The sequence below is a fragment of the Metarhizium robertsii genome (assembly GCF_000187425.2).
Source record: "Metarhizium robertsii ARSEF 23 chromosome Unknown MAA_Scf_2, whole genome shotgun sequence".
NCBI lineage: Eukaryota > Fungi > Ascomycota > Sordariomycetes > Hypocreales > Clavicipitaceae > Metarhizium > Metarhizium robertsii.
In genome coordinates this window covers 1455449-1470413 of record NW_011942160.1, presented here as the reverse complement: position 1 = coordinate 1470413, position 14965 = coordinate 1455449, and the positions used below count along the sequence as shown (strand labels likewise).

General features: G+C 51.8%; 8 protein-coding genes across 8 annotated transcripts; 4 read left to right on the top strand and 4 right to left on the bottom strand.

Annotated features, from left to right (window-relative positions):
- Positions 1–55: 55 nt before the first annotated feature.
- MAA_05968 (Ribosomal protein L7/L12) lies at positions 56–670 on the top strand (the record flags this gene model as incomplete). Its single annotated transcript, XM_007823966.1, has 2 exons — positions 56–274; positions 347–670. The coding sequence occupies 2 exons, from the start codon at positions 56–58 to the stop codon at positions 668–670; spliced, it is 543 nt and encodes a 180-aa protein (XP_007822157.1).
- A 403-nt stretch (positions 671–1073) lies between these two features.
- On the bottom strand, positions 1074–1969 carry MAA_05969 (RNA polymerase II, large subunit, CTD; the record flags this gene model as incomplete). Its single annotated transcript, XM_007823967.1, has 3 exons — positions 1074–1508; positions 1580–1753; positions 1814–1969. The coding sequence occupies 3 exons, from the start codon at positions 1967–1969 to the stop codon at positions 1074–1076; spliced, it is 765 nt and encodes a 254-aa protein (XP_007822158.1).
- A 543-nt stretch (positions 1970–2512) lies between these two features.
- On the top strand, positions 2513–3558 carry MAA_05970 (Pyrroline-5-carboxylate reductase; the record flags this gene model as incomplete). Its single annotated transcript, XM_007823968.1, has 2 exons — positions 2513–2558; positions 2615–3558. The coding sequence occupies 2 exons, from the start codon at positions 2513–2515 to the stop codon at positions 3556–3558; spliced, it is 990 nt and encodes a 329-aa protein (XP_007822159.1).
- A 226-nt stretch (positions 3559–3784) lies between these two features.
- MAA_05971 (Acyl-CoA N-acyltransferase) lies at positions 3785–5339 on the bottom strand (the record flags this gene model as incomplete). The annotated part of the gene is made up of 3 exons (XM_007823969.1): positions 3785–4929; positions 4979–5263; positions 5312–5339. The coding sequence occupies 3 exons, from the start codon at positions 5337–5339 to the stop codon at positions 3785–3787; spliced, it is 1458 nt and encodes a 485-aa protein (XP_007822160.1).
- Positions 5340–5794: 455 nt separating this feature from the next.
- On the top strand, positions 5795–7923 carry MAA_05972 (LMBR1-like membrane protein; the record flags this gene model as incomplete). The annotated part of the gene is made up of 2 exons (XM_007823970.1): positions 5795–6105; positions 6162–7923. 2 exons carry the CDS (start codon positions 5795–5797, stop codon positions 7921–7923), a joined length of 2073 nt encoding a protein of 690 aa, XP_007822161.1.
- Positions 7924–8326: 403 nt separating this feature from the next.
- MAA_05973 (Mg2+ transporter protein, CorA-like/Zinc transport protein ZntB) lies at positions 8327–10306 on the bottom strand (the record flags this gene model as incomplete). Its single annotated transcript, XM_007823971.2, has 7 exons — positions 8327–8568; positions 8635–8824; positions 8909–9570; positions 9683–9864; positions 9959–10023; positions 10071–10142; positions 10220–10306. The coding sequence occupies 7 exons, from the start codon at positions 10304–10306 to the stop codon at positions 8327–8329; spliced, it is 1500 nt and encodes a 499-aa protein (XP_007822162.2).
- A 578-nt stretch (positions 10307–10884) lies between these two features.
- On the bottom strand, positions 10885–11949 carry MAA_05974 (S-adenosylmethionine:tRNA ribosyltransferase-isomerase; the record flags this gene model as incomplete). Its single annotated transcript, XM_007823972.1, has 1 exon — positions 10885–11949. The coding sequence occupies one exon, from the start codon at positions 11947–11949 to the stop codon at positions 10885–10887; it is 1065 nt and encodes a 354-aa protein (XP_007822163.1).
- A 1761-nt stretch (positions 11950–13710) lies between these two features.
- Positions 13711–14850, top strand: MAA_05975 ((2R)-phospho-3-sulfolactate synthase, ComA; the record flags this gene model as incomplete). Its single annotated transcript, XM_007823973.1, has 3 exons — positions 13711–14009; positions 14071–14188; positions 14275–14850. The coding sequence occupies 3 exons, from the start codon at positions 13711–13713 to the stop codon at positions 14848–14850; spliced, it is 993 nt and encodes a 330-aa protein (XP_007822164.1).
- Positions 14851–14965: the final 115 nt, after the last annotated feature.

Below are 14965 nucleotides of genomic sequence, written 5' to 3'. Positions count from 1 at the left end.
GAAGTATCTCGACTACAAATTCGAGTCATTCAGCCTCCATCACACAGCACCAACCATGGCAATGTCCTGCCGGTATGCGACGCAGAGCTGCGCTCGCCAATTGCGCTCTGTCTCCTCTGCTAGAGCCCCTGCACAGATGCTTCGGATCGCCTCGACGACAAGAAGGTTCAACTCAACTGAGGCCACCCCGACGAACCCCAAGATTGCCGAGATTGTCGATCAGATCAGCCGGTTGACGCTTCTGGAGACTGCCGACTTGGTATCAAGCCTCAAGGTGGGTTTCGGCGTTTTATGGAGGATACCAGTTGCAAATTCCGACTTGACATTGCTAATCTTCAATGTCTAGAGCAAACTGAACATCCCCGATATGCCAATGGGTGGCTTCGCCGCTGCCGCTCCCGCTGCCGCCCCCGCCGCAGAGGAAGTCGAAGAAGCCGCCCCTGCTGCTGCCGAGAAGTCCCTCTTTACCCTGAAGCTGCAAGCTTTCGATGCCGGCGCGAAGGCCAAGATTATCAAGGAGATCAAGAGTCTGCTAGGACTCAGCTTGGTAGACAGCAAGAAGTTTGTGGAGAGTGCACCTAAGATGATGAAGGAGAACATTCCTAAGGATGAGGCCGAGAAGATTATTGCCAGCATGAAGGAGCTTGGTGCGACTGTTGTCATGGAGTAAAGAATGCCATTGAATTGCAATAATGGGCTGGCAAGTCCATCATAGAAGGCCGTATGGCATGTACAAAATCGTCATCTGTACTAGTATTTAAAGGGGAACGGATCCCTTTTTCAAAATAAACAAAAATCTTACTTCTCAACTTCATGTCTTTAATGTTTTCTTGTGATGACATCTGTTGAGGCATTGACATATAGGGTATGTCTTTGATACATGACAACAACATGTTTTGTTTTATTCGGTTATTGATTCATTTTATGGATACAGACACAAGAAAATCAGCAGTGAGCTATCACGGGTATCAAGGACTACATATTCACATACACATACCGGCGCAACCATCCGACCCTAGAAGATTTTCCAAAACTCCACGCAATGCAACAAAATTAAACCCAATACACCGCGGCTAGTGGTGGTCTCCATTTGCAGAGCGTCTATGTGGACAATGCTGCATCTCCATTTCTTTGACACAATCTTCGGCTTCCTCAGAGAGCAACCGGTCGTCATCTTCGCCGAAATCACTAGTCTCCTCCCACAATTTGTTCATCTCTGCGTCCTCAGTCTTGGGTATCGCCCAAATACTCTCCCGTTGCCGCTTATGACGCTCCCTGTCTTCCTCTATGCGCTGTTCGACTTGGCGTTTATCCAAGCGATGTGGTGCTGATTTTTGTGCCGACTTGGGTACGGTCTGGCCATCTGACTTGTCTGTCATTTCAACATCGCTAGGTGGCGACGCCGGACTCAAGTCAGCCTCGTTGATCTCGCGTTCTTTTAGAACGTCTTCGATCTGGCTAACGGCTTGAGACTCCAAATGCCCCTTGGTCTGGAGACCTTGCAAGACCTAGAACTCGAGGTCAGCAATCGCCCCTTGCGGATACTCGCGAACGAAGCTTTGTATGGTGGCAGGCTCACCTTTCGAACCACCTTGACATTTGTGGCGCCAGATCCGTCATCAGGAGCAACAGCATCGACCACCCGAATGATGTCGCGTTGCATCATACGAACGTATTCGGCATGCCCCTGTTGCGCCAAGTCCAGAAAGTGCTCAATAAAGTACATAATGTTTGCGCGTGTATTCATGTTATTCTGTGGCATGTTAGTCAGGCAATCATGTTCGCACGAAGTTTCTTCAGATAAAACGCTTACTCTTTCAACCTGTTCGAGGATGCACGAGTGCAAGTCCTCATCCATGTCTTTGTATTTCAAGGCATACTGGGCAGCTTTTTGAGCAGAAACTACAGAGGCGTTCAAGTGCTGCAACTGCAAGCTGAATCGCATGCGGACCTCGAATGGGTCCGCCATTATGTGCTGTAATACAAGTCTGAAATAGGTCGCCGTACGAGGCAAGCGTGTTGGCATGCAGCGTCTTTAGCAAAGAACTTGTTGAGACGAGTTGATGAAGTCGAATGCTGGCCTGCGGCCCTGCGCTCATCTCAGCAGCAGGTGGATCTCGGTGAGCATAGCGGTTTGCTCGGTGAGAGGCCCTTGCCTAACCTGGCCGCGGTAAAGCCACGGCACAGAGACGCCAGCCGGCACCGGAGCCGACAGCGTAGGAAATCCCTCGCAGGCTGTTAAAGCACCGGAAAATCTCGCCGGTCAATCCCCACTGTCTTCAGCAGTTTGATAGCACGGGTTCGCTCTTCACTCTCACAACACCCCGGTCCTTTTTCATTTGATCTCTTTGGCAAATACAGAGAGGACACACGAGCCTTTTTCTTCTTTGGAAGACTTTTGCTTCGTTGAATACCGCATTCTTTTTAAATAGTCGATTTGTCTATCTAACCTAAAACCACCGCTTTCCACTTAAACATAGGTTTGCAGCCTGACGTCACCCAACAAGACAAAATGAGCCCTCAATATGGCGATTTCACCATGACGGTGTTGGGATGTGGTCAGTACTTTTTTTGCTGCCAATTTCCATAGCAAGTCATCTCATACAAATAATAGGCACCATGGGAATTGCCATTCTCAACGGCATCCTTACATCCCTGGCCGAAATTAATGGTCCTCGACCCCTCCAATCCCCATCATCAAACGCTTCCACCCCTGGGGAAGAGCGGCCACAGTCTCTCCCATCTCGCTTCATTGCTTGCGTTCGCAGCGCCGAGAGTGCTAAGAGAGTCAAGGCTGCTTTGTGGGAGCACTCATCCATCGTCAAGGTTGTTCAGAACGATAACATAGCTGCCGTCCAACAGGCGCAGGTTGTCCTTCTGGGCTGCAAGCCATACATGGTGAACAATGTTTTGGGTGAGCCCGGCATGGCGGATGCTTTGAAGGGCAAACTTCTCATCAGCGTTTGTGCTGGCATCACCGCCGACCACATGGAGATTGCTCTGCACGGATCGGTACCAACAACCAATCCGGAGGACGACGGTCGATGCAGAGTCGTTCGTGCCATGTGCAATACTGCTGCTCTTATCCGGGAGTCCATGACCGTCATCGGCATCTCCGATCCTCCGCTGCCTCCCGACATGAAGACTCTTGTCACTTGGATCTTCAAGCGTATTGGTGATGTTGTCTACCTCCCCGCCAACAACATGGATGCTTCCACAGCTCTCTGCGGATCATCTCCCGCCATGTTTGCTCTGATGCTCGAGGCTGCCATTGATGGTGCCGTGGCTATGGGTCTTCCCCGTGCAGAGGCTCAGAGAATGGCTACTCAATCCATGCGAGGAACTACCGGGCTGGTCCAGAGCGGTGAGCACCCGGCCCTTCTCAGGGAGAAGGTGTGTACCCCTGGTGGATGCACAATCGGTGGTCTCTTGGTGTTGGAGGAGGGCCGAGCCCGAGGAACGATTTCTAGAGCTATCCGTGAAGCTACGGTGGTTGCCAGCCAGCTTGGAAAGGGTGTTCAGGGAGTTAACGGAACCAGGTTCAACACGACTGGTTAATAAAAGAAAAGTGCAGATTCCACGACGCAAATTCTAAATTTCGTGCCATTCTTGGTTGATCGCATAGACCAATTTGTTCCTAAATATACCAACGCCGCAGAAGAATTGTATAGGAAGCCCATTTCCATTTGTGATTGACTTTACAATGATCTATAGCCCCCCACACCCGTCTCACACTGAACCCTAACGCCAAGTAAGTCTCCATATACACGAAGCTGCGCCCATTTCAAGCGTCTTCTACTCTTGCCTTTTTGCTTGCGGTCTTCTCTCCAGCATCATCGTCTAATTTCCGCTTTCCGTTCGATTGACTGGGGCCAAGACCATGGCCAGCAGCTCGTTCATAGGCCGCCAGAATGCGGGCGTACTCTAGTTCAACACCAGTCAAAGTCTCCTGGAGCTTGTCGATGCGTTCAGCTTGTTCGATTTGGGACAGAGCCTCTCTGTTGTGCCTGTACAATCTCTGCTTCACAATCAGTTGCCACAGCCTTTCCAAGTGCTTATCCGCCTGTGTGGGGGCTGGACGGTCGTCATCCAGCGCCATGGAGGGTCGCACAGATGAAGGAAGCTGAGACATCAGGTACATTTCCAGTACTCTGTGAAATTGTCGTGGAGCAATCTTTGCATTCAAGCGGATTTCCTCAAGCTTGTCTCCTCCAACAACCAGATTGGGCACAGGACCCTTCTTGGGAATCGTGACTGACGAATCCAGTTTCAATTCAACGAAATCCGGGATTGTCTTGAGAAAGGTGAGGTCACAAACGTCTCGCAGATCATCAAATGCTTCATTCGGGTTCTCAACCGTGAACTCGTGCGTTTGGTCATGTTTGTGGTAGTGTTGGAATATTGATTTGTACAGCTTGGCTCCATTGCCTTTGCCCTGGAATGGTGGCAAAATAATGAATTGAGAGAGCCTAGTTCTGCATGGAAGGTTTGACAAGTCAAAGCTTCCATCTGGCAATTCCCACTTGTCTCCGGATTCTGGTGGCGGAGTAGGAGGTCGGCCAAAGTAGAAAAATCGATACACAGTCGAGTATCCAACAAAGACGTATGACTTCTTATCCGGTTCATCATCTGACTTTTGTGTACGGTAGAGGAAGAAGACTGTCCAACGGTTTGCATCGGACAGGTCGATGTCAGACGAGTCCGACTCGGGGTTCTGGCCGATGTACGAACCACCTTCGATGAGCATAGGCACCAGAATCTGAATCCGCGAGTTCAGCTGCTTGATAGCCGGGTCTTCCAGGCTGCCTTTCCAAATTTCATACTGGCCGTCGGGTCCGTCGATGGTCTCTTGTAGGGTGCCAGGAGGCGTCCAATTGTCGCCAAGCTGCTGAGAGCTACTCTCGAAATCGGAGCTCTTGACGAAAGCGACTAGGAACATCAGTAGGTAGTTTGATGTCAGTTTGGCAGCTATATTTACCTTTGGGCAAGTGATTTCCTGTTTGAAGCACAGCGTTGATATCGGTGGGTTCTTCAACGCCGGCTGATGGGCTTAGTTTTTTGCTGTAGGTCGTTTCCAAATGTGGCCGCATATCATTAGCTCGGAATCGCAAGCTAATCTTCAGGTCCTTGTACCCAAATATCTTCTCCTCGTCGCCAAAAATGGGATACGTAAAGCTGGGATGAAAGGAGCCGACCAGCCGGAGTCCAGACTTGGACGGAGAAACCAGGCTCACATTGAGCGCATCGTTGGAGTCGACAAGCCCTACAAGTTGTCAGCTGTGTCGAAACGAAACTGATAAAGACGGCTTACAGTCGGTAAGATCGGGCAAAGCGGCCATGACTGACGTATGCGACAAAGGCTGTGGGTTACAGTTGTCAATGGGTGGTGCGTAATGTTGCGTCGAGCCTAAAAAAAAAATGGTGATAAATTGGAGTTTGCAAAGCATGTCAGACGCGATGGCTCCAGCTGGAAACGCGACCGAGCGCGAATCAATTAAGCTGGTACTCCGTACTCCGTTTGCACAACGTTCTGCACCAGATGCATACCTCCCTAGCCGCCCCACATTTGAGGCACCAACTTGTCCCAGTACGGAGTACCTTTCAGCGGTCGTTTTGGACCATCATTGCGTCATGGGACCTGCAGGCCAAGGGGGCAACGCCAGCTAACGTTCGAGAGGCAGCAGCCATTTGGAGCTCGCGGTTTCTCCGGCTTCGTCTTTCAACCAGACTGCTTCAACTAACCCACCTTCATTTTTCGCATCGCCTGCATGGACTCACTTACGGGCTGCTCGCTATGGCTCACATCACTAGCAGTGCTGCGCCCGTCGGTTCCATCATATTTTCGATTTTCGCACTGCTCGTAATTTCGATCATCGTGCTGTTGATTTTGCGATACTACCTGCCGCTGCGAACTACACCTGGATTTTATCTCGTCCCCATCTTCTTCGCATTGTGGCTGCCGTCAATAGTCGTGCTCCTCGTTCCCATAGACTTGGCGTCCAGTGCAGCCACCGACGACGAGACTACAAGGGGAATATGGCTCCCTGAACGAGTGGTCCTGGTGTCGTGGCGGATAACGTATTGGCTGACCTTTGTTTTGACTTGGTATGGTGCTCTCCAAGGACCATTTCTTGCTATGACGATAGACTTACAGATTATAGGGCCATTTTGCCCATCCTTGGTGAATACTCGGATGCCGGCTACCACGAGCCGAGCGATAAGCTGAAATACTCTCTCCGACAAAATGCGCAGTTCTATGCCATCGTCCTCGGTGCCAGTGCCATTGGTTTGGTATACGTCTTTATTGCGTATCAGCCCTCTATTCTATCGCTGAAGGGTCTTGTGATGACTCTTGCATACTGCTGGGGTCTTGTGCTCGCCATCTATCTCATGGGTCACGGACTTGTTGCCATTCCCAGACGACTCATTCGAAATGCAAGCATAAGCGGCCGATTAAAACGACTGCAGTCACGAGCTCCAAAGGTGCACGAACATATGGAAGACACACTGGTCATCCTAGAGGAAGTTGAAGCTCAAGTCGCAGAGCTCTGTCGCCGAAAGACTGGTAGTGCTTTAAGCTTTCAAGAATGGATTGAGGAACTTCAAGACATGGGAAACATCCTGCCGTCTCAGGTGCCGTCTGGCTCTGGCATATTTGCGACTAACGGCCGATCGGTTCCGCCGGTCATCACAGAAAAGTATTTGGCCGAGTTGACTCGAAGTTTTGTTCGGGCCAGACATGCCAGATCTCGATATGTCGACGAATGGAGCCGCTTGGTACACGAAGCAGGGGAATTGCAGGCAATTTTAAATTCCGCCGCTTCAAAGAAACTGGACTTCGGAGAGCCGTCATCACACACGGAAGTTTGGGGAAGGACCAAAATTCTGAGTCCATATACTCGGTACATTTTCTACTACCACGTCATCCCCTATGCCCAGGTAGCGTTTGGTCTGTTCTTAGCTCTCGCCTCTGCTTGCGTCGTTTGGTCGGAATTAGTCCGATATACATTCCCGCGCTTGTCTGTTATTCGCCTCAGCGTTGTACATCACTGGGTGGGAGATAAGCCTGAAGTTGGATTTGCTGGGCAAGTCGTTTCTGCCTTCTGGATTTGCTACATGTGTGCAGCAGCACTTCTCTCCATGACGGAAGTCAAAGTCTGGCGTGGCCGGGCCCTTGTGAAGCGAAACACGTCTTACGAATCAGCGTTCTGGTACTCCATGCAGGTCGCCAAGCTTACCATCCCCTTGTCATACAACTTCGTGACATTCCTGTCTAAGGAGGTGTATGAGAAGACAATATTCTTCAAGTTTCTTGGGCAACTGCTCGAAAAAACTGCGCCTGGTCGATGGTTTGATGACCTCTTCCCAATTGTTGTTTTGTTCCCAGTGGTAGCAACATTGTTCGGATTGTACGGGAAGGTCAAGCGTGTGTTTGTTGGTATCGACGTTATTGACGAGGGCGATGAAAACGGGCCGACATATGGGTCTGGATCTTGGCGAGAAGGCCGTGGTCTCATTGAACGAGAGCTTGGGGGCACAGCGACCTACCGTCGACGGGGAGACACCGCTTCAAGGGTTGCATTAGGTGAAGCAGGAAGCAGAGCTGTTCCCATTCTCTCCATTCCCGCAGTCAGAGATCCTGCTCCGTTGCCGAGTCAAACACCCGTGCCCTCGGCCAACAGTGGCCGACCAGGACAAATTCCACGGGCTCCCGTTTACGATGATGCCATGGAAGACGACAATATGTTGGTAATTATAGGCAACCGTATGAAAAACACCATCGAGGGCATAGAGGCACCCAAATGGTTCCAGCAAATCAAGAAGCCGAAGTGGATGGGCGGAAACAACGAGAATGCCGGCAATTCTCAGAACAACTCTGACATACGAAGATGGTTTGGGGGAGAGGGACACATCCGGTTGTAAATGCAGGTAGAGGTTCTTCTCAACATGGTTACGGCGCAGCGGCTTGCTTTGGGATATATATGTTGTCACGACGGGCGCTATAGTTGCATGGTCTGGCGTTTTTGATTTAGCTAGCCTGGAACATTGTTTAGCCGAAGCACAGTAATATTCGAGCCAGCTTAAATGTGGCTTCTGTAGTCTTTATTCTGTATTCTGTATCCAATCTAGTGATGGCTGCCCGTGCGTACATGTGTTCGTAAGTCGTGAGTCATAAGGCGTGGCCTATATACAGACAAGTCATGGTTCTTCTTTCCACCTGATCTTAGAGCAAAAACAAATCACTCTTCGCAGTGACACCACCAGATAACAGCCGCAAGATGTCGTCTTATCCTACCTCATCGACACCTGCGCCGAAACCAGGAGATCACGGCCGAGGCGGCGAACTAAGCGAATTCCACGTATGCGTCTTGCTCATGGTCCTCTTCCTCAAATGAAACATGATTTCCTTCTCCATCTTGTCGATGTTCTGCTCTAGGTCCTCATCGTCCCTGGCATACTGTGCCTCGCGACGGCGATCGAACCACACCCATATCGCTACGATGGCGGCAGTGATGGGGATCGTAACGGCAAAGTAGATCCACAGATCCATGGACACGGGGTGGGCGGCTGGCCGCAACAGCGGCATTAGCAGTCTGCAGCTTTGGAGACGCTCGATAGGAAGGGGAAACGTACATTCTTGGAAATTGAAAAACGTCATGCTGAAGACGGACGCGAGATACGTGCCGGGCAGAAAGAGCGTCCCCATGAGCGAGATGGTCTTCATGGCGGTGCTGTCGCGTTTGCTGGCGTGGGCGATGCGGCGCTGCTCTCCGGCGATTTCGAGATTCAGTCTCGCTTCGCGCTGCGACATGATGTTGTACAACTAGGGCCCCTCGGTCAGTGTGCCTGGGATCGAGAGCCTTGGGCTGGGGGGCCCGGTGCCGGTGGACGCGCGTGTGTAGCTTACCGCTTCCCGCTGCACCTTCAGCCTCTCCAGCGTGGTGTGGATGTAATTCTCCAGGCCCTTGAGCTTGACCTTGTAGAACTCTAGTCTCGCTGTCATGCTGCGGTGCAGCTTGTCCACCTCCTTGAAATGCCGCCTCTCGGCATCCCCCGCGCTCGCTGTTTCGCCGTTGACAAGTCTCAGCTTTTCCTCGCGTACAGTCGTCATCTTGTCGCGGTACCGGCCCATGGCCTTCTCCATCTCTTCTGCCACGGCCCAGTACGCTTGCGGTCGCTTCCACATGACGTGGCCGTGGCATTCGACGAGGTCGCGATTCAGGCCGTCTACCTCCAGCAGGCCGTCCTGGAAATACTGCTCGTGCTCCTCGACCTCGTTGCGCAGCGAGACGGCGTTCTCCAGACGGCGCAGCCAGTCTCTTGCGTCGCGCTGTTTCTGGTCATTTGCCGTGGACAGGTCGTACGAGAGGATAATGATGGGAAGCAGCATCGGGTGGCCGATCTGTGCGGAACATGCGCGGAGGTGCTGCAGCGCAAAGACGACGTCTGATGACGGCGTGCCTTTGAGGTAGCCTGTGGTGATGTTTGTCTTGAACGAGTGCGAGAGCATCATTTCCCAGCCGCGGGTTCTACCTTTTTTGCGGACGTCGGATTTGCGGTGGATGATTTCTAATCACAATGCTTGTTTTAGTTGTCGGGTCGTTCTTCTTGTGAGCCATTGGGACGTGGGTGGTTGGTTAGGAGCACCCAAGCGAACAAAGTAAAAATTAAAAAAACGCACGCAAGTGAGGATCATCATCATCCTGGTCAAAGGAACTCCAAAAGAACGGCCCAACCACAGACGTCGTCTCAATCCCTCTAAAAGGCAGCTTCAGGGCGCGGACCATGTCTTCGTACGAGTCCTTTGGAAGCGAAATCACCTTCGGCGTGAAGGTATCCTTGTCTTTGGCGTTCTTCTGCACACTAGGAGCTGTCAGTCGACGAAGGGAAAAAAAAAAAAATACCCGATATTTCAATCGATGCCATCACAAAGTCAAGAGGCGGCAACAATACTCACATCAACCGGATCCCGCTCAACAACCTCGTCCCATGGCGCATCTTGTCCGGCGGCGCAAACGCACCCTGTTTCGTTCAGTCCAGCTCGATTCCGTCAAAGACGGCGCACTCACCCGCCTATACAAGAAATTGTCGAATTCATCTTCCGTAAGAGCATGTTCCTCGCACGAATTGTAAAACGGATCCTGCACACCAGACAGTCAGACCATCCACATCCACTCCCGGCTTCAGTCCAATGGCCATTGCTTCAAGGCAAACTCACCGAGTAATTCAATATTTCCAGATAACTCGTCGCCTCCTCGACAGTTCTGCACTCGTCGACATAATACCGAAACATGTAGTCGTCCATCCTTGATCTCTTGGCGTGTCTGCAACCCCCCGCCTTTAACCTTAAATCTAGAGCCGAATTGCCAAGCTTCTTCCCAAGCTCGGTCCCTTTGTGAAACGCAAAACGCTTGGTGCAGGATATGGCGACAGAAGAATCGCGGGAGAGGAAAAAAAAAAAAAAGGACGAGTCTACGACAAAGGCTGGCAACTTGGCTGAAGGCACCTTGAACGAATGAAACGAGCTTTTGGTGCAACCTGCAATGCGCTGGCGAAACCCTGTCGGATGCACCAAACCCCAGCCCCGTGACTTTTTGGCAAGCAATCTGGTGGATCAATACGGCACTTGAGTTCTCTGGCTCTCACATGCGCTCTTTTTCTTTTTATACTCCATAAGTTACTATGCACTAGTACTCCGTACGCTGTGTTGAACCGCGTCAATGACTTTCATTGCACAACGGTGAATCATTTGCAAAGCCCATTCCATAACACGTACTAACTACAAAACGTCACTGCTCGTAGTACCTAGAAGCTTGCGCAACAAACGCAACATTCAAGAGTCATGGGCGGATGCGTGCCCATGTTGAGCCAGCCAGCCGGCAGCTACACAATCAGCATGCTGTCCCCAAACATGTCAAACTCGTATCCACCGCCTTCGAGAATCTCGGCGTAGCTACGCATAACAAGCTCTTTCCCGGCAAAGGCTGCCGTCAGCACGATATGGCTAGACCGCGGCTGGTGGAGGTTCGTCAGCAACACGTCCACCAGCTTGAAGTTGAATCCGGGGTATATGTAGAGGTCGGTCCACCCCGACTGCGCCTGGATGGGAGCTTTGGGCTCCAGCTTGGCGGCCAGCGTCTCGAGGGTCCTCATGACGGTCGTGCCCACGGCGACGACACGCCTCCCCCCGGACACGGCCCGGTTGATCTGTGCGGCCGCCCTGTCCCCGACCTGGAAGTACTCGGACCTGACCTTGTGGTTCTCAACCTCCTTCTCGGTGATGTGGCGGACCGCAAAGGTCTCGGTCGCCCCGACATGCAGCGTGATGTGGGCGACCTCGACCCCCTTGGCGACGGCCTCGGCCAGCAGCGCCTCGGAGAAGTGAAGCCCAGCTGAAGGGATGTTAAACGATCCAGGTGTATTGGCGTACACGGAGCGATAGGCAAGGGGCGCGGATCTCCAGAGCGTCAGGTTCGGGTCTGTTATGTCGTCTACTCGCTGTCCGAACTCGACCAGCGTCGGCGTAACCAGGTCGAAGGGTTCGAGCCTCGCTCTCCAGAGCTGGTCGGGCAGCGCTTCGAGCAGGGTGCAGGTGAGTCTGTCGTTGTTCTTGGACGTCAGGGTCAGCGCCGGGGCAGCCAGCGGCCATCCGAATACATCGACAATGGTCGTGCCGTCGGGCTCGTGGCCGCACAAGCCCACGTGGGTAGTCTCGTCGCCGTACCGGAACCACAAGACGTTTGCGAGCACGTAGCTGTCGTTCAAGACGAGCAGGTCGCCCGGGCGAAAGTACTGGCAGATGGTTGAAAACACCGTGTGCGTAATCTTGTCGGTAGAGCGGTCGAGCACGACCATCTTGCCATCTTCACGGCTTTTGCCACGCAGCTCAACGGGATCGTCTGGCACGATTCTTGAGTCAACATTGTAATCAAACTCTTCAGTCCTCATGGTTCTTCTTCTTCTTCTTCTTCTTTTTTCTTTCTTGAGGCTTGTTGTAGCTGTATGGTTTGGTACCCAAGGTTGGAAGACGCTCTTCGAATACTAGCCTGTTGCTGACTGACTGAATGCGATTGAAACAGAGAGCGCTGGTAAAGTCTCGGCATAAGACGTAGATTTTATACTCCGAGGTGAGGGGGGGCTTCTTGCAGGCATACTGCGCAAATACTCAACGACGCGGACGGATGGGCAATGTCAAGGATTGTGCAGGTTGTTGACATTGACCGATGTTGCATTATCACGGTGGCTTAATGCAGTGGCAAGCAAGGGAATCTAATGTCGTCGTTGCATGTACCAATGGGTATCCTAACGAATGGCAGAAAGACACGTCAGTAAGGCTGCTAGATTTCACGCAGCAATATGCTTCATGGTCAGGATGTTGGAAGCCATGAAATCGAAGCCACTGCATGTCATTCGGCATCACGTCTACACAATGCCAAGACATGGGAAGCCGGCCATACGTCGGTATATGAATAACGATTCCTTAGTCTCTTTCCGTTTTTGAGCTCTTGACTATATGCCATATTCATAACAGTTACGCAAATTGTACGCGAGGCCGTTTCTGTGCGTGTCTTGGGCATCGTCACGGTCCATCGCCGGATTTCGCAACCAGTGTATCGGGCGGTCGGTGGGATATCTGCAGATATTCTGCATGCTCGATGCAGATGAGACGCCTTGGCGGGGTTCACAAGTAGTTCTGGGGTTTGAATTATGATAAAATCATGCAGATCTTGCTCCAGACCTCATGTTGGGTGCACCTGCGGCTTTCACGGCGTGCAGCAAACGGGTCGGTTGGATTGGACATGTTCCCAGCTCGGTCAGCCATGCATAAAGGATGGTGTCTTCATCACCCTCATCACCCCTCCTTGGGTCGCTCCCAGACATACATGGCCCGTCCCGTCTTGGGTGAGGGTTGGGTGAGGTTGTATTAATGCCATCCTGTCACCATCGTCTACGGCCCGGGCTGAGGTCCTACAGGATACACGTCAGAAAGCAGCCTCTTTGATTGTTTTACTGCAAAGCATCAAAATTCAGAAACCCAGCTTCGAGGAAACGTAGTCCAAAAAAGATTGCTACCCGGGTGCGCCAATGGCGGTCCAGGCGTTGAGGGCTTGAGTTCTTGTGATGAGCGAAGTATTTACCATCTAAACGCCCGCAGATACTCGACGGGAATGTTGCAGCCGAGACACATCGAACCAGGGAATCAACGGCCTCAATAGAGTTCATCAAGTCGCTGGTTTTGGTTTCGAATAGGACCTTCTACCATTACTCCGAAACACACAAGACCGCGGCAGAACGCGACTCTCTGACTTCGTGACAAATCTCACCCGCAGCTCACAAAGGTAAATGAGAAATAGCAATGAGGATGTCGCAAAGTTTCGTGCAGTATTTGAAGGCTTACACACGTATCATGTTATTCACCATTCCGTCGAGACCCAATACGAGGCAAAGATAGTTTTATCCCGAGCGCCACATGACATGACAGCACATGGATTGTGTAGATTCGATAGGACCGCCTTGGTAGCACAACAGATTGCTTGACGTCGTTCTGACGTTGATACATGTACTCGTCGACAACTATTGCAGAAAGCATATCCCGCCATTTGTACTCTGTCATTTTCTACCCAACTTCTCCCAAGGCATCGTGTGTAAACCGCCCAAAACTGTCATCTTGTTCAAGAAGAAAACGCAATCCCCAAGACTTCTAGCAACATGATGTCCACCACGGCAATGCGATACGCCAAATCGTCCCTGATGGCGATGCCCATCCGTCCTACACTCGCTCGCCACCGCCGCGCCGTAGAACGAATTGCCTCCAGGCCCCTATCGCTCACAAGCCGAGCCGCTTCTCAATCTGCCACTCCGCCCATTATGCTGGAAGATCCCAAAGGATTCGGCTTCATCCGGCACAACGCCCGCCCCCCGAAACCAAGAAAGACTGGCGTCACCGAGATCAGGGGACCGTACTACTCCGTCATGGGCAAGAGATATCTCCAAGACGTATTTGACACGTACGCACACACAAGTTTTCAATAGCAAGGGAACAGCAGTTGGTCGCTAACCCAAAGCCAGCATGTCGCATCAAGTTGACGGTGTCAAGTTTGCCGGGGGCTCGTTCTCGCTCTTCCACGAAGACAAGCTGAGGGAGCTCATCCAGATAGCCCATGAAAACGATGCCTATGTCTCGACTGTACGGCATACTTGGCCTCCCTACGTCGACGCAGACTAAAATCATAACAACGAGGAATGGAAATGGCTAACAAACTCGCTCTATAGGGAGGCTGGATTGAGCACGTACTCACCCAATCGGACCCGACAGCAGCCGTGGACAAGTACATTCGAAAATGCAAAGAGGTTGGGTTCGACGTGGTTGAGATTTCCACGGGATTTCTCTCCCTGCCGCAAGACGACTGGCTACGACTGGTGGACAGGGTGCATGAAGCCGGCCTCATTGCGAAGCCCGAATGCGGCATCCAATTCGGCGCGGGCGGTGATACAAAGGCTTCGGAGCTGGAGGAGCTGGGTCCCTCGGATCCGTCCAAGATTATCAGCGCCGGCAAGAGGTTCATTGGTGCCGGTGTCGAGCGCATCATGATTGAGAGCGAGGGCATCACTGAAAACGTTACCAAGTGGAGGACCGACGTGATTCAGCGTATCCTCGATGAGCTTCCTGCGGAGAAGCTCATGTTTGAGGCGGCAGACCCCCCCGTCTTCAATTGGTATATTCGAGAATTCGGCGTGGATATGAATCTATTTGTTGATCACTCACAGATTGTGCAGCTTAGCTGTCTGAGGGAAGGCATCTGGGGCATGGCGGATACATTTGGCAAGATCACAACATACAGGCCATGATGAAAACGGCATCTTAACCATACAGTTCAAACGGGCTTCTTTTTTTAAGCGCATTTATCAAAGAAATTGAACCAGACATCAATCAGCCAACAGGCTAGTTAGTTTCGAGCGACAC